This window comes from Haemaphysalis longicornis, unplaced genomic scaffold (assembly GCF_048455015.1).
Source record: "Haemaphysalis longicornis isolate Haplotype H1 unplaced genomic scaffold, Haemaphysalis longicornis Haplotype H1 scaffold_13, whole genome shotgun sequence".
NCBI classification, from domain to species: domain Eukaryota; kingdom Metazoa; phylum Arthropoda; class Arachnida; order Ixodida; family Ixodidae; genus Haemaphysalis; species Haemaphysalis longicornis.
In genome coordinates, this window is record NW_027526233.1 from 84,900,887 (window position 1) to 84,919,140 (window position 18,254).

The 18,254-nt window shown below is 46.4% G+C and overlaps 1 protein-coding gene across 1 annotated transcript; it reads right to left on the reverse strand.

Annotated features, from left to right (window-relative positions):
• Positions 1–6,169: 6,169 nt before the first annotated feature.
• Positions 6,170–17,556, reverse strand: LOC144164127 (phospholipid-transporting ATPase ABCA3-like). The gene is made up of 4 exons (XM_077694668.1): positions 17,383–17,556; positions 15,642–15,894; positions 14,032–14,084; positions 6,170–6,810 (listed from the first exon to the last, which is right to left on the reverse strand). Exons 1-4 carry the CDS (start codon positions 17,477–17,479, stop codon positions 6,359–6,361), a joined length of 855 nt encoding a protein of 284 aa, XP_077550794.1. The 5' UTR covers positions 17,480–17,556; the 3' UTR covers positions 6,170–6,358.
• Between the last annotated feature and the right edge of the window lie 698 nt (positions 17,557–18,254).

Consider the following 18,254-nt stretch of genomic DNA (forward strand, 5'->3'; position numbering starts at 1 on the left):
AGCGACTCGACATTCCGGTCATGAGCTGCACGTCCCGGGAACCTCCTAGCCGCTCGGCGACCGGGAACGTCGCAAAGGCAGCCGCGGCCAGTCCGATGCTGAAGGCGGGCAGGAAGCTCCAGTAGGTCCACGCGCCCACTGAGGCGAAGTTCGCATCCTCCAGCTTTGAGGCGATGCTCTCGGCATTAAGGTACGCTAGCGTTACCAGAATGCGCACCGTTGGCTGACCCGTTAGCGCGCGCAGCAGGGCTGTTTGCAGCAGGTTCAGCATAAGGGGCAGAGAGGCCTCGCTAGTCGGGTTGCGCATGGCGCGCGACCTGCGCAAGTGGGATGGAGAAAACGTGTACTGTTCGGAGCACTTATTTCGTACCGAAGGGTGCCTTCGAGCCCTACAACTTTATTTAGAACATGTGGTAAGACTGTATCGGTGGCATGAGGGGCCAGGTTGTCTCCGGGATAAGGCTTTTAGAATGAATCCGGTGGTAAGGAAGCCCTAATAAGCGGAGGCATTACACGGGCTCTCAGAGACGTATCAGCCTGCATCAATGATCCCCATTTGGAACCATTAATTGCTGAATTGGATTCAGGTGACCGCGACGTTGCGCCATGCCGGGTGTAGGGAACTAGTACCGTTGACACTCCACGCAAGGGTCTGAGCTCACGAGTCGGGGAGTTGCGTCACAGTCGACATCTGTGCCATAGCATCTTATCCGGGAAGGCGGGGGTGTAGGATGTCTGCAATAGTTGGTTCTTTGTCCCCGCCGTCCCGATGGCAGTGTGACTTGAAAGCGCTCGTGACTAGGTGATTACCTACTAAAGAAGGTCGCAATGTTTACCTTTGTCAGTGTCGGTTAGTCCCGACAACGACGCGCTTTTTTAGATACGAAGGTAGCCGCTGCAGTAAGGCTTTAGCCGAATTCGGTTATTCATTAGCCGATCACCTAGTTTCCGGATTCGTGATGTCACGAAAGAAAGGTTCGCTACGGCTAGATGATTTATGCGGATTCTGTTTCTTTGTTCCAACGTGGTCTGTTTTTCTGTGTTTTTCCATGCGTTTATTTTTATCGGTTTATTTTTATCCTGCCGTGGAGAGGGTTTCCGAGCTCACCAGGGCCACAAGGTAACACCTGTACACCTGTGAACAGGGGTAATAATAGGCAGTCCGACCACGAGCTTCTCAAAAATAGGCGTATTTTCAGATCGGAACTTTTCCATGAAAGAACAGCCCATTGGTTTGTTTTTGGAGAGAAGTTTCCCATTCATTAGGTGTGGGTTAATGTCCGTATGAGTCAAACGAATGGTGAGCGTCATGTGCAGACATCGACAGTTTGCTCTGACGTAAATTACACCGAGCAACCGTCAGTTTTGCTTTTCTGGGTTTTTATTTATTTATTTTATTATTTATTTTTTATTTATTTGTTTATTTATTTATTTATTTAATTTTTTATTTAGGGACATACTGCAGGCCATGGAGGCCCAAGCAGGAGGGGCATAATGTGGTAACAATATCAACCAAACGTTAGTGCAAACCGCAGAATGCAGAAACAAGAACAGAAGTATAAAACAGTGTACGCTAGCCGCAACTACACACGCCTAACTAAACATTTGCTTCTGATGAACCAAGAGATTTGGGACAATTTATGGGTGTGCTCTTCCAACCAATAATTGTGCGGGGAAAAAAAGAAAATTTATACACATTGGTAGAAGCTAACATTGGGGTTAATGACAGAGAATGCGAATGACGAGTACGGCGAGGAGCAAGGGGGTTCAAGAAGAAACTACAGACCAAAGCAAGTTTGCGGTGTTAATGTACATAGTTCAATAATTTAAGGCGGAGAAACTGTCTTCTGGACTGCAAGGTTGATATTCCGTTTTTACACATGAGCTCAGAAACCCAATCTGTGGGATGAAAGTTCAAATAAACAAACCGAATTGCTCTCCTTTGCATCTTTTCTAACAAGTCAATATTCTTTGATGTATGAGGGTCCCAAACAACTCAAGCATACCGTAATTTAGGTCTAATTAGCATTGTGTATGCAAGTAGTTTAACATTATTTGGAGCGTCTCGAAGCTTCTGCCGAAATAAACATAATTTACGAAAGGAAGAGGAAGAAACGTTGGTAACTTGGGAGTTCCAGCTTAAAATATTTGTTAAAGTTATGCCCAAATATTTATATTCTTAAACTTGGTTTAAGAGATTTCCTGGGAGAGAGTACGAAAATTGGTGAGGATTCCGTTTATTGGTGATACGAAGGGAGACAGTTTTTTGGGGGTTTTACTACCATGCCACATTCAAGGCTCCAGGAGAGGATTGCAACGAGTGAGGAGATTAGAGGTTTCTCGTCACTAATAGAATGAATGTTATTAAAGATAAATCGTCCATCGGCGAAGAGTCGAATTCGGGCGGTTTCTTTGAAAACGGAGGCAATATCATTACTGTAAATTAGAAAAAGTAAGGGGCCAAGAACGATACCCTGAGGAACCTCGGAAGTGACTGGAAGGGTTGTAGAATTAGAACCATCAATGTATACATATTGGCTGCGATTGGACAAATAGTCCGAAACCCATGCTACAAGAAAAAAAGAAAGCCCGATGAGATGCAGTTTGTGAGTTGTTTATGATGTGGAACTAAGTCCACCGCATTGTTGAAGCCTAAAAAAATTACATCTACCTGCCCATCAACATAGTGTGCTGAAGCAACAGAATGAACGGAACATAATTGAGTGGTGGTAAAAAGGCCTTCTTAAACCACGTTGCAGTGGAGATAGAATGTGGTGTTAGTCAAAAAAATTTAACATAAGAGTCTCTACTATATGTTCTAGAAATTTTCATGAGGACATCTTAGAAATTGGATGATAGTGAGCGAAAGAAAGAGGTTTGCCTTTTTTTAAATATATGAACAATACACGCCACTTGAACATCCTGAGGTATAATGGCATATCTAATGAACGCCTGAAAACAAATAACCAGGAAATTGGCTAAGGGTTCAGCATAACGACGCAAGAAAGCGTTGGGTAACCCATTGGGTGATTAAGAAGATTTTAACTTTAAATTGAGGAGCATGTTAAGAAGGCCATCGTAAGACACTACGTTAACATCTGCGAAACTGTAATTAATTGGAGGGGCTGCACAAGAGCTAGAAAAGACGCAGCGAGAGTAACGGTTAAACTGGCAAGTGATATTCGAGGGGTTATCTAACAATGAGTCGTTGCGTGAAATCTTATAAATCTTTTTACGTTCGCTGCCAAAGCTCCAAAATTTGTGGGGGTCCTGTTTTCAAAATTTGGGCTTGGTAGTATTAAAATAAACTTTGGCCTGAAGGAGCTTTTGCGCAAGTGCAGAGCGGACTTAATTAAGTTGAGAAGGGTCTCAACGCTTAGATCCCAAGCGCTTGGGTTTGCGCTTTAAGTAAATTATCTTTGGATTGATCCAGGGGTGTGAATTTGTTAGTTTTCTAAGTTTTGGTTGGTATAAAATGATCTAGCCAAAAATAACACAAGTTTTTGAAAGTGTTCCAAAGTACAGAGACATCATCATGATAAAAGTTAACAAGTTATGCACTGTGGTAATCAAGAACTGCCACGTCATTGGCGCGTGCGAAATCTGTATGATTTTAATACTGCATGGCTTAGTCATACGGTCACACCCCAAAAAGAAGGTTACAGGACGATGCTATGGTCAGATAAACCAGGCTCAACCGAAACTTCGTACTGGTTGATAGAACGCAGGAGAAAAACAAATCAAGTAGAGAACATTAATGGCCGGTAAAATGCGTCGGTTGACATTAAACTTGAACGAGCTTGTCCTTCAGCAGTATATCAAAAATTACATTTGCGTTGTGTGTAGTAGGAGCGTGAGCGTCTGACCTCAAGCGATCTCAATCAATGCTTGGGAAGTTAAGATCCCCTGCAAATAATTTCTGGTAATTATATTGAGCCATATGCGACTGTAAATTCAACAAGAAGTCAGGCGCTGATTCCGGAGGTCTGTAAACGGCACATAAGATAAAAACATTGAACAAAGTTGTATCCTCAGGAAAAGACTTTCACTATCCTAAGCTTGAGGAAGATATGTAGCTCAACGCAGGAGTTAACAATAACTACGACTCCACCAGCACGGGTTAGCCGATTTGTGCAGAAGATAGCTTCTAAGTCGGAGATATTACATTTTCATTGTAAATATCGTCGTGAAGCCAGGTTTCCGTTAAAACTACAATGTGCGGGTCATGAGATAACAAGAGGGATTCCAGCTTCTCAGTCTCATTAACCACGCTGCGCGTGTTGATAATAAGCAATCTGGTACATCTGGAACGAGCCGGTCAAGACGAAATGTGATCGCGGGTTATACTCAAAGAAGCGCTCCGCAATGCGTGCGCAGTGTCTGTTACAGGAGACGTGGCGGAAACTTCATGATTGACGATTGAGGGGTCTAGACTGAAACTTCAAAGGTGGAAGTTTGTATCGCTCATTTGTTGTTTCGTTCTATATGTAGCAATCGTCGCCTATTTTTAACTTATCATGAAACAGACCTAGTTTCTTTCCCTCTAGCTTGTCGTATTTACCGGTTTCTCTGAGTATCTTTCTTTTCTGTTGTGTGTACTGAGAGTAGTCATTTTTGAACAAATATTTTGGTACCTTTTAGCTGGGAATCCAACCCATTCACAGATTACGCATAACTTATTTTAAAAAATTTAGTAATAACTTTAATTTTTAAATCGGATTCTGTTTCATTCGGAGGTTCAGGGACACCAGAAACTACCAGATTAGATCGTCTGCTTCGGTCTTCCAGGTCAGCAAGTTTGCAAGTCAGGAAGCTCATTGAGTTTTTGTACATCTAACTGTGCTGTCAAGGTAATCTAGTCTAGCTTATTTTTTAATTTAAGTTCTGTCATGTGCTCCTCTATAGCAGTGAAAGGAGTCTGGAGGTCAGCAATCATTGTTTCTGTTTTGCGCGATTTGCGCAATCATTGTTTTGCGCATAAGGTCGGCTACTTCATTAGGTAGAAGAATTTGCCCATCCAGAATTTTCGACAACAGCTCCTGTTTGGTACGGCCGGGATTCAGTTCTACATCACCGCAGAGCAATAACCGGGGCACAAGGAAAAAAATTAATACGCGATAAATCAGCACTTGCGTGGGCACGGCAGGACTACGAGGTAACGGCAGTCAGTTATAACAGAGCTGTGAATTGAACCAACCTGCACGAAACACAAGAATGGCTTGGTCAGAGCCATGCATGCGGAAGGCCAACCGTGCCCACTGAGTATGAAGTGCTAGTCGGGCTCGGGTGTAGTCACGCTCTTCGCCAGTATAGTTAGTAAAAACTCAGATTAGGGCCCAGCTGAGGAGCAGTAGCGTTCATGCGAGCACGGAAGCGCTGTTTTATTTTATATCGTCAGGAAACTGACGGCGACGCTCTGGTTCGGGGGCAGGATGGGGAACCATACTCAGAAACCGAGATAAACTACAAGTTTGAAAGGTGATATGCGAAGGTATATATGCTGAGCCACTTCATCACCCAACAGTGACCGCTCATTCTGGCGAAGCAGTCAGAGGTTTGAGACGTGGCGACGCTGCGAGACATTGCATGTCTGTTGTGAACAACGCACGGTTTATTTGAGGTGGCGCGGCGAAGCTTGGGCGTACAAATGTTTCCTCTTCCTTTGGAACCCGAACCACTGATTGGGGCAATCATGTTAGAAGCATCAGTGTATATATACACGCTCATGGTACTACGTTGTTCAACTCCTAGATAAAAGTTTCTTTGTTTTGTTGCGTTCTCTTTCACCACGTTTGATTTTGCCTTCGCGAGTGCGGCAGATACTATCGAATATCACTTCTCGTATAAAACCTGCCTTCCAGGAACTCCTCATCTCAGAGGACCTTCAGTGACTCTGGTCTACCGTCGCACGGACTCAGCTGTGGTGGGGCGAGAAAAAAACGTTTTGCGAAAATTATACATCAGCGCGCGCTTTTCCATGCGTAGCAGAAGAGCATATTTGCTTGAAGGTAAAGCAATGCAACCAGTAGTATTCTACAAAAGGCACCCCTTTAAAAACGCGTGATTCTAGCCATAAATATTCCGAAGACTCCAATCTGTGGGAGTATTGTTCATATAGACTCGTGCTAATGACCAGTAAAAGTTTCCCGTATCGGTATTTCGTGCAAGCAGCAGTTGGAGTTTCCCGGTGCCTAAATTTGTCGACATTTTGGCCACAAAGTGTACCAACCTCCACAATCTTCATGACATCTCCCTCTAATCACTTGACACCAATAGCGCGTACGGCCGCGAGCTGTACTCTGGAGTCACCAACTTGAGAAGAGCGATCGCCAAGCCTCTAGGGTGAGAAATCGAGCACTCACGAATTCCCCTCAAACACGGCACCCATGGGATACGTCCGGATGTAGTGGGGGAAGTCTTCGATCGCCAAGGCCTTTAAGTCCTTGCTGGCGTTCTGGACCACGTGCAGACGGGCGTTTTCTGACTCGACGAGCACCCGGAATATCCGGCTAGTCTCGGAAGCCGGCGACTCCTGCAGGAAGACTTCCGAGCCGGGGAAGAGCGCCCCCAGCCTCAGCTCGATGGGAACCGTGCCGTTTTCTGACTGTACGCCTTCTTCGACGCTAAAAGAGGGGATCGCCACAGCGTTCACAGTCAACAGCTGCAGCACTAGGGGGACGACGAAGCCCACTACGATGATGCCCCAGCTCCGTGCAAGGTAGATGCACCGCTTCACAAACAGGGCGCAGAAACGGGACGATGCAGACGGCGTTTTCGGGGCCAAGTGGCACACGCCAACAATGTCTTTGGCTGCAAAAAGTGATTTAGGGTCAGAGTATATCGTGTGCTGATGCCAAGCTTCGCGAACATCCCCGGCCCTTTCATTCATGTGGTCGAGCTTAAAGGGACCCTGCAACACTCTTTGAACAGTGCAAGTAAACCTGCGCAACGTTTAGATTACACTGCCAGGAATACCTGAGCAAATATTACACGTGCACATGAAGCGGTGAGCGCGCAATCGATGTGAAAGACGCGGAAAAACAAACGCTCTCTCTTCAGTTGTCCTCATTATGCATGGCCCGAGGGACGTCACATAGCCATGGCTGCCCGATCGGCTGTCACTGGTCAACTTCGCGGGTAGATTCTCCCATTTCCGTCGACGTCATCGCTGTGTACGAACCTCTTCTATGCCTGAACCTGTAGGCACAGTTTTGCCGTTTCTTTTGTGTTTTGAGTGCGCGCGGAGTTTGAGTGATGAGCTCAATACTTCCCTTTCAACGGGACCACTCGACTACAAACGTTTACTGCTTCAAAACGCCCTACCAGCCCGAGCGCGCACTTGCGAGCAGGCACTCATGCCTGCTTTTTTGTGGCACCAGACCGGAAATAGGTCCCTCCGCGTTGCGGAGAGAAAAGGAGAAAACTACCCGGCATGGGATATATCGAAGGCCGCCGAAGAGAACGCAGCGAGCCACCCCCCTCTCCGGGAGAGAGAGCGCGCAGCTTTCGTCGCGTTGCCCGCGGTCGAGTTGAGAGGGAACGATTATGCGCGATTTCTCCTCGCGCGTAGTTTCGTTAATTGTGAACGGATTTTCATAATTCTTGCGGGAGGAGATTTCTGGGACAATAGACTTTATCCCAAAATACATTACTAGTAGTCGATGGCAAGTGTTGCAGGGTCCCTTTAAAGGCCGAACGCACGTGCGGAGAGTGACACGTTACCTAACGCGTATTCTACTCACTAGAAAACCGGCCGGGCAGCCGTGACCAACAACAATAAAGGCCGCAGGATGGGATTTGGTGAGGGAAAAAAGCGAGCGGTATCGGCTCGCTCTCTACACATGTGTCGGCCCTATAAAAAATGACCGCGAGTCTGCTTCTCACAACGCAAGCAGATGACCAGCCATTGCCACCAACGTGGTAATAGAGGCAAACGAGGGCTCAGAGGGACTCGAAAATATTGGTCTTCGCTGTAACACCGTGAAAAGCAGTCACGGCAATTTACAATGCGCCATGTCATAGCGCAGGTCACATATTTGAGTGGACCCATGTATGGACGTCTTTATAGGCCGTATTATTTCCGTCGCACGCCACATTTGGTCATGCTGGTGCATTGTTGTAAAGCAGGTCCAAAGGTATTTGGAGTGCACGCGACACTCTTGAGAGAATGCGTTTTTAACGTATAAAGTAACAGGCACCGCCATAAACGGGACAATGCAGACAAGACACAACTTTCTTTCATTTTAAAAAATTCGTTTTTCATATTGCCCCGAGCGATTGCCGACGGAAAACGATGCGGTATTCACTGAGAAATTCATTATTTAAGTTAAAATTGTGATTCCCATGACGAAATATTTGTTTTGTGACGTCTGCGATTACGTCAGAAGGACAGGTCTACACGGGAACGTTAAAGCGCTGATTAGTATGCAGCGGAACGCGGACCACTGTTTTCACCGTGAGTCCTCTAAGATGGCGCCACCATAATGCGCAGGACCACTGTCTTCCTTTGCTTGGTTTCTGACCGTATTTGCAACTTACTTGCTTTCTCCCTGGCAGGTAGTAATAGTTTAATGAAACATGGCGTTGGCTCGACAAATAGGGTCACGTAAGACAATGTCGCTTACGCCAATCACCCATAGTCGTGTGAGACGACCCCAAAGAGCAGGACTGTTGTGCTGCTATAACCAGCACAGTGCGTGCAGATCAACAACAAGACGCACTGGTACTTCAATGTTTAGGTCTACTTTAATAACTTCCACTTTTGACCCCACCACTCTTAGTGCTATAAAATGAAAATGCATTACAGGTAAGCGAAAATAGCTCGTAAATAGGTCGTTCTGCAAGCCTAAATCCGTTTGGTTTTGCCGGCCTCAGCCAAAGGCATGGCTGTCCGTACTACGTCATAGGTTCTACTGCCGCAAAGAAGGTAGTAAGTCGCAAGACATTCCTTTTTTTTCTCATTGTACAGCCTATTAGAGCAAATTTCACTTAAAAAGTGGTGTAAATATGATTATAGCGAGGTAATATTTGGAATGAACGAAACGCGTGTTTTGTCTGCATTGCCTCTTTAATGCGTTATAACCGGGAGCGGCACACCTATGTTTGTACAAAAACCATGACTAGACAGCAATAAAAAAGCAAATAAACTGAGGTATATGTTCAGTGGTATATATACAGCACAGAATACACGACACAGCAGATGGTTCGCTTGCTTAAAATGAGAAACAAAAACCAAGCACCCAGACACTGGGCTACGAATACACATACGGCATGAGTAACAAATGCGAAGGTTAACATAAAGCTAAAGAACGTTGAATCGGTATGACATTCTGGAATATTTTATAGCAAATATATCCACTCACATATGACATGTGAAAATTTGAGTAACCGCACAAATCGTGTGGCAATAGTATTTCCCAGATAGTACGGTCTCGTCCAGTTGGAGAGATACAGTCCGATACAGCTGAAATGTCCGATAAATCCGCACTTCGAAAAAGCAAATGTTCTCCCAAATAGCTTAATGTCCTGGTCTCGGGAAGAAGTCCGGATAAGCAAGCATGTCGGAAAAATTAGGCGTCCAAGAAATCGGTCGTCGCCTTTACATATTAAGTGCAGAGGATACAGGAACGTAGCACTTTCTTTAATGGTAATATTGATGTACAGTAAAAGCTTGTTCATTTGATTTTCACGGAGAAGTTAATCGCGTTTGCTAAACGAAATTACGCGTAACGACATTAATTACCACTGTCGCATCTTCGCCGATTTCCTACGCCAAGAGGTACTGACATGTGTCGGTCGCGAGACCATGGTGCAGCCCATTTCGCCCAACACTTCACGTATCTGAGTAGAGCGGTGATTGGGCCCTTCGGGTATAGAAAATATTGTGTTTGGGTTCCTGAAACCGCAGTGGCAGAAACAGTTATCTATTGATTCCATTTACGGAATGATTCAAGCCACGGACGAGCAGGTACAGTGCGGTAAGAAGACTTATGGTTTAGCTTCTTTCGTTTTCGGGGGACAGATTTGAAAGAAGTGTCTGTGTTTTCAACCCGACTCGGTTTAAAAACTGAAGAGATACCATCGTATTTAAAGGAAGAAAAACCAGCTGAACGGGTTTCGGCTCGACGTCCTCCTTGTGCGTGCCGAGCAGTTATCAAAGACCAAATGGCCGTAGCCCAATACAGCCTTTCCGTAAAGCTTCATCTGCCACTCTTAAGAGCTCGCTTGTTGTTCATGCCTTCTTTTTACCATCCTATTTTCTGGGCAGCCCGCGCTTGTTATCAGAGCACCAGCGCATGTGGGACTTCACTAGCACACACAGGGGATCTTCGGCACTGCGGTCATCTAAGGCCCGAGAACACTGCCTAAGCGTAAGCGCCTGACAGGCCGCCGAGCGGACACTTCCGGCTGTAGGTGATCGCTTTACTTGCAAGAAGGTACAGAAAATTGAATCTATCGAACGAAGCTTCAAAACATAGTCTGGCTGGTCAGCCTTACACATATCGGATGGCGAGCACCTGTACGTCAATTCTTGCAGGGCTTCATTTCGCCCCACGAGACACGTTTCTGAGTTTACTGGGGAACGTAAGGTCGTGTTCTACCATGATGCGGTGGCGCCACCCTTCATTAGGCGGCAGGGTGCGCAAAATCGGCTGCTTTGACCATATAGTTTGAGTGCTCGACATCGTGTCTGCACTTTTTTCTCTTTTATTAGGGTAACTAATGCGGTCTCTAAATCCGGATGCTTTACAAAACAAAACCCCTTTTTGGTGATTTGAGAAATTTTCATCTTGGTATAGGCGTCCTAAGTTCCTTTTTTGGTCCATAAGCGCCGAAAGCGCGCTTCTTTATATGTTGGGCGATCATTGAAGGTTTCTGCCAAACACGTATGACTCCTCGTGCCCTCTTATGCAAGTTCCAAAACTCCACGCCGGCGTAAAGATAACTATTGGTGGTGTTCTTATTCTTGAACTGGACACCGCACAAGTGCTGGAGCTCACAAAACAGCGGAACGCGTTGATTCACCAATACATTTCTGAATCACGGCACCTGTATATAAAAATCAAGAGATATCAGATACCAGCGGAAAAGAGTGACGCAAGGAGCAAGAACCGGCTGCTGTTTGTACAGGCCTTTGTAGTCAGTCGAATTGTACTCTTACCATTGCGTCAGTTCACAGGAGCTCAGGACCGGTTGATTGTTTTATTCGAGAAAATCTCCAAGGTTTCCTCCCAACTACTCCTGCGCACCTCCACTGCCAAGCTAGAAACCTTGGGGATCTACAACACGGCTAAGGAACTCATAGACGCACACCGCGTTGGAAAGCTGGCCCGGCTATCAACCACCCCCACGGGAATGTTCATTCTGGACAAACTTTGGCTGCCAGGCCAGACTCAGCGTAAAGCAGGATAAACGGCGTGTGATGCGGACAGATGTCGTTCACATTCAATGCATTTTCTACTAACAATAATAACAAAAACTACCTTAGCTCTTAAAAGGTATACGTGGTGACCTTTTCCAGACAGAATCAAGGAGCATACACTTATCTAGAGCAGGAACTTCGACTCAAATATATCTAAATTTTTTTGGAGTTACCTCTTTGCGATAAGGCGTGCTCTTATCTTTGAGTGATCTACAGATTGCATTGGATCGCTTCGAGATCCTTAGCGAATATTTTTCGAGGATTTTGCAGTATTTTGCGTGCGGGAGAGATCGTTAAACTGCTGTGTTGAGATGCCCACACACCACTCGCTTTTGGTATTCGTTGATTCCCACCGCGTCTTCCTAAGTCGAGATGGCTTTTCTCCCTCGCACCAGTTGCAACGCAACCTCCTTTGTTGGCTTTAACGTGAAAGTGTGGGACACCCACAGCGCCATGGCGTTAATATTGGTAGTCAGTGGGAGCCAAGGTTCTCAGCCAGGAAGTCTTACTTCGCATCGACGAGAAGACAGAAGAAGAAACAAAAGAGGACCATAAAAGGAAAGGCGGATTGCTTCTTTGCAACTATTCCGACTCAGTTCGCGGCGCGCCAAATCAACACTATGACTCGTCCCGAAATGTTCGGGATGACTGATTCAGGTGTTTTTAAATAGCGTGCAACATACTGCTGATAGTATTGAATGGTAGCGATGGGTTTCCAGTAATTTTCCGCGCTTCTGAAGGACAAATTTTTGAAAGCTTGAGGGTCTCGAGCTTTCTCTATGCTCGGACCCTTTCTGGTTACGGGACTTCTGGGAGCTATCGCTGCAGATAGTTGGCGCAAATACTGGGAACAAATTGCGCGCTCTAACATTTGAAAAGTGACTACGCCACCGTAGGAAAGCGATAATAAAGAGGTTTAGCGCTCCGTACCTTCCTTCCTGTACCTTCCTTACCGTGTGGACGGGGACCAGAATAAGCCTGCACGCGGGGGCACTTCCATGAGGAAACACATCGCCCCGTAACGTATGCGTGGGTATGGCGAGGGCCGTCCAGCGGAACTAATCCACCCTACCGGAACGAATGCGCAAGTGCCCAGTCGGGTCCCGGTTAAAAAGGTACGAACGGAACACATGGAGCGTACGAAGTGTTGATACTGTCGGATGACTTCGTGTACGTTTGGTACAAAATTACCGCTGTTCACAAACTACATGTAGCTGTCAACGTTGATGCATAGGCAAGGTTCTCATATTCGTGAGTTCACAGCGCAACGAACAAGGGAGAGAGCAGGCGGGATACGTTTACTGCTGTGACGTCTCACATATACATACAGGAAATATCATGGCGACAAAGCAAGGAAAATGCAACTTAATGCGCGGCAACAAATCAAGCAGAACTTCATAACAACCCTGCCATAGTAAGCTTACGAACTGGCAAGAGAGGTGACTTCTTCTGCGACGTTTAAACGCTACAGGAGCGAAACATGCCGATTTTTCATTTTAAGGATGACATTGTGTTTTTTGAGCTACTTAAACGCGAAAACTGTGGGCCGTCCGTCCGTCCGTCCGTCCGTCTGTCCATCCATTCATCCATCCATACATTCGTCCGTCCGTCCGTCCGTCTGTCTGTCTGTCTGTCTGTCTGTCTGTCTGTCTGTCTGTCTGTCTGTCTGTCTGTCTGTCTGTCGGTCTGTCTGTCTGTCTGGGTCTGTCTGTCTTGTCGGTGTGTCTGTCTGCCTGCCTGTCTGTCTGTATCTGTCTGTCTGTCTGTCTGTCTGTCTGTCCCTCGATTAAGCCAGCCGGGAATATCAATAGAGTTGTTGAACTAGATGTTTATATAAGAAAAGCATTTTTAAACTTCTATACCCGGTTGGAATGTTCCCATCAGCGATCATTGTTGAGCAAAACGAAAACCGATGTATTTGAGACAAAAAAAGAAAGCCGAAGTGATCGTTACCGTATTTCTAAATTGCAGTTACAAGGCTGCTTGGTTACCTGAAAACAAAAACACCCATAAAAATAGAAAAAGTGGCCGCCCACGAAATTAGGCCTCCACAGTAACGAAGTAATTACACAGCAACAGCAACGAATGGTTCCAGTAGATGGCCCGTTGAACGCGCGTGGAGCAGTGGAACGCCGCAATTTTTTATTTACTTCAGCGAACCTCCACCGGGATTATTGTGAGAGGAGTTAGACGACAGAGAAAGAGCACGAGAGGGGAGCGGGAAAGAGGAGGGCGGCATACGACTATCATATCCCCACGACATTTGCAATGAAGTGAGCCCATACGCGGCCATTTTTGTGCTGTTTTATGCACCTAAATAGTCCCTTGTCCTTTGCTGTTGCCCATCTTCAATTGCACCGAAATTGCGCCCTACTACTGTATAAAAATAACAGGAAAGTATTTGTTATCTTGTGCTATGATTCCCTTTACTTAGTTTCTTGTCGTGATTCTTTCTGCATTCATATTCCACACGTCGCAGCAATAAACTTGGTTAGGGTAAACGATCGCGCGCTTCATCTTTCCTCGCGCCCTTCTTTGTAGCGCTGCGAATTCAAGAACTGGAAGACTGGATGCCTCTAGAATCTGCCTAACTTATATTTAACACTCACCATCCACGGCCTCTTCCCTCTCTTTCCCTCCTGGAGCCCAGTCCATGTTGATCCTGGAAGCAAGGAAGAACGGATATGTCACGGGAAGAGGCTAACACTTCAGAAATTTTCGTGCATTTGTAGGCAATCATGTGATTCTGGTGTTCTTGAGAGCTCACGTAAAAATCACCAGATAGCAATATTTAGGAGCAGCACCAACAACCATTTCTCAAACACTGTTAGGCGGTATGAGTGAATCTACAGCCCACCCCACTCCACGGCTATGACGCGCCTAGACAACGGGTGCGTCTGATCGCAAAAGGAAGTTAGGCCTTCGGTTTCCCTAATCACAAAGTCACCTATACAAGTCTGACGCAACGGTAAATCAGAAGCCTACGCTGCAGCTAACCGACCATTCTGTTTATCTTGGAGAGACGGCTGCGCCAGCTTATTCTGTGCCACTTGAGGGCTCTGGGTTTACTGTGCCGGGGTGGTTACTGCTTCGCAGAAGTTTCTAGCTGCCGTCGGGACTAAATTACGCTTTAGAAGCAGCTACGAAAACTTCTCTGGTGGTTTATGTTGAGAATTTCTCACGAAAACAATACAAGATCGACGAATACATCGGACGTTTTCTTTTTCAACTGCCCCATTGTCGCGTTGCTAGCATTTAGTGAGGTTTAGCCGGCCTCCCACGTAAACGCCGTGGTGCGCACGTGTACATTAAACAGGCGTTGCCATTCCGAGGCTTCAACACTGCAGTTGGGGTGGAGACCACAACAGCATCGACATGACAGCGCACAGCCCTCGCCAATGTTCCGCACTGAACTGAGTTATGTCCGCATCACCAGTAACCCCCCCCCCCCGTCCCAGTGATATATTCTTGCAAAGCTAAAACACCCATTATTATTAGATTGCTCTATCCTCTCAAGTGTATTTCAAACAGCTAAGGAGGGTTGCAGTGTTTTCTTAACGGGGTGACCTCAACTGCCCGGGCAGCCTTCACAGTATGCTCCACCAGAGCCGGCGCTTGTGTGGAAAAACCCAGATTGGTCAGACCGAATAGACATTAAACTGACAAACAGGTACTGCAGTTATAGCTTCAACGGCATGAATGTACGTACGTTTAACTATCGAACAGGCCGACATTGACTGCGCACTCTAAAGCAATCCATTAGTCTCGTTTCTCCTTCACCACAATGCACCCAAATGAGCAGTCCGTGAAGCCAACCAAGAAAATTTGGCGAATGACACTAACATGCATACCTTTCTACTCAAAAATGTTATTTTCGCTGTGGCGCTACGCAATATGTACTTCATGTTGAATTACATGACTACAAAGCGCAGACCAAATTATTGAGTCGAAATGGTATGCTCGAGGCCATCCCTCTCTGAAAGTTTATTCGCGGCTACATGAACTGGTTAATCGATGGCATTGTGGTGAAGGTGAACCACACGATTGTCTTAAAGTGTAAGTCGTCACGAAGAGCAAGTAACGGTCGCCGTAACGCGAAAGGTTGAAAGGAAAAGCCCTGCCACAATTTCATGCATTACAACCAACGTCTTTATGGTAGTGCTACCCGCCAGCGGCTAGAACGCCATCTTTGCGCGCTGGAATCGAGAGTAAGCCGTACTTAAGGTACACGTCCTTCATGGACGCGACGGTGACACCCATGCTCTCAAAGCCCAAAGTTTCTTTCGATGCCTCCAGCGTCTTGAACATGGCCGGGAATCCCGTATTGTTCAGCGTGCGCAGAGCGATGATAACTTGGCTCTGTTTCTCGTCCTCCACTTCGGCGTTGGGGGCCGTCTTGCGTATGTCAGCCAGGACACCCTGAAGGTTGAAACCAGTGGGAGCCTTGACCAGGGAGATCTTGTAGCCCACACCTGCAAACGGAGGCCGCAGATCCGCACATAAGAAATGATACTATTCAGGTGCCTCGTTTTGTAGCTTTACTAATTTCGTCCAGCGGTTTCGCGTCGAATTCGCAATATCATCTTTTGACCAGAGACACACCCCCCGCGATTCACTGCTCGAAGCCCATCGCGTCATCCGTCGTTCCCGCTTTCGGTACTGCGCACAAAACCCCGTTTTCAGTCAATCTGGAAAGCACGACCGGCGGCCACCGCGCCGCTCTAGCCAATCAGCTGATCGGCAGCCGGCCACCACCGCTGCCTCCCATGGATGCGCCGCTGGGTCCCCTCGGGATACGTGACCAGTCTCGTGCCCGGCCAAGAGTGCGTTCGCCGTGAATGAACGTCGCTTTCGCCCTGGCGAACGCGCGTTGCTGTGTGCGTCGCGAGAGACCGAACGGCTTTGAGTGGTAGCCGGCAATACGGCTACATCAAAGGTTGACCAAGCGAAACCAAGACTCAACCAGACTAAGACAAGCTTTTGCTTTGGATATCCAAAATTAGCTGAACTAACCCACAGCCATTTTTCTTCTGAAAATTTCAGCCTTTAAAATTTTGTGTTTCGCCATGGCAGATGCGAGCCGCTTTTCTCGCAAAGTTTTATAGCAAAGAAAGATCAATAATTTTATATTTTTAACAACGATAGTGGAGTTTGACACGCCGTAGCTTTTCCGGGGCCATGAGGCGCGCTGTAGTGGAGGACTCCGGGTTAATTTCGATCACTTGGGCATTTTTTTACGTTAGCCGAAATTACTCTCTTACAATCAATTGGGTAGTTTAAACCACCGATGCGTGACTAAAACCTACATATGAATGCTTGTCATATAATTATCTGGAGTGTGCAGATTATGTGAATAACACATACAATATGTTTCCCCTTCTTTAAACGCTTTTCACATTTTTCGAACCATGCAAAAAAAACATGAACCCTTCATACGGTAGGTTTGAAGGTTCCGAATTCTCAGAACGACTCTCGCTCTGTCGTATCAACTACAACTCTGCTGGAGCTTCTATAAACTTTCGACGCCCAGTCTCGCACTAATCAATTCAGCACTAATGCACGGACGCTGTGCTTTTTATTGCGAAACGGGCAAAGACTCCGAAGGCTGTTTAGCATGAAAGTTATTTTCATGAAGGCCGACAACACCGCGCAGCTGGTTCAGCGCAAAAATTCCGCGGATTTGAGTTAAGGAGTGTCGCGTTTTTTAAGCATTCACTTTTTCAACACGATGCATGAGATCCCAAATGAACCAGCATGGGTTGTTCTCGTCACCATGAGGGTGTCGCTGTAAAATGGCGACTGAAAAACGAGGGTAAGGAGGAAACAACTGGAAAAGCAGGAGTTTACATTAACTTTAACAATGCCGTGACCCCAGCTCGGTTCCCTTACGCGCATTTAGATAAAGCGATCGAAAACAGCAGTCTCAGCACAATCGTGTCAAAAGGCCAAGCGAATCGTACCGCAGGCCTTCTTGAGGAAAGCTGTGGTTCCACTGCAGACGGCTTTTCCTAGAGCCATGACGATGATGTAGTCGCCGAGGGCATCGGCCTCCTCCATGTCGTGCGACGATAACAGAACAGTGTGTTGCTTTCCGACGACCTGGATGACGTCCCACACATTTCGGCGGGTCTCGGGGTCCATGCCGGTTGTCGGCTCGTCCAGGATCACAATCTTTTCACTAGACGGGAAGAACGACAGGAGGTTGCGCAGTGAAACAAAGCATTTGTATGCGTATTTTTTTTTTGCCTCCGTACTGCAACCATGGGTAGAAAGCGGGTAACTGTTCGCTTAGTGTGAGCCCCATTTTTTGTGAACACGAACCACGCCAAACCGGGTTTCGGACTTTCAACAGTATAGGAGCTGTCACAGTCAGCTGCGCGGCACTTGGCGGTTTCAGAATATCTACCGTATTAGTGCTACATCTTTAAATTTAGTACTTTTTCAAGGCTGCGTTTTCATTGTTTTATTATTCATTTGCATAGTCCAAGGTAAACTATTTCACACTGTTTTTCCGCGCCAGGCAGCATACAAATGCTCGTTAAATGTACACAGAAGCTGCAATGCATGACGCCCTTCACGAACGAAAAATTCTAACCTCATTAGATGCAGCTGCATAAATTGAATTTTGAGAGAACTGTATATTGATTAGGGCCCTAAGTACTAAGGTCTTGCACCTTTTTCGTCAGTTTCAAAGTTTGTGATGGTGGCAAATGAAAAATTCAGTTACAACTCTCGCAAACTTTACGAAAGGTATTGCGGAATTACTGCAGTCGGTGGACACTATTCAGGAAGTAAGACACTGCGAGATACGAGAGAAACTATAATCATCATC

Excerpts from the sequence above, each read along its gene's own strand:
- LOC144164127 (XM_077694668.1), bottom strand. The coding sequence starts at position 17,479 with ATGGAGGAGGCCGATGCCCTCGGCGACTACATCATCGTCATGGCTCTA. Across the intron at positions 15,895-17,382 it reads TTTCCTCAAGAAGGCCTGCG|GTGTGGGCTACAAGATCTCC; the intron begins GTACGATTCGCT and ends CTCCGTTTGCAG. Across the intron at positions 14,085-15,641 it reads ATGAAGGACGTGTACCTTAA|GATCAACATGGACTGGGCTC; the intron begins GTACGGCTTACT and ends CCTTGCTTCCAG.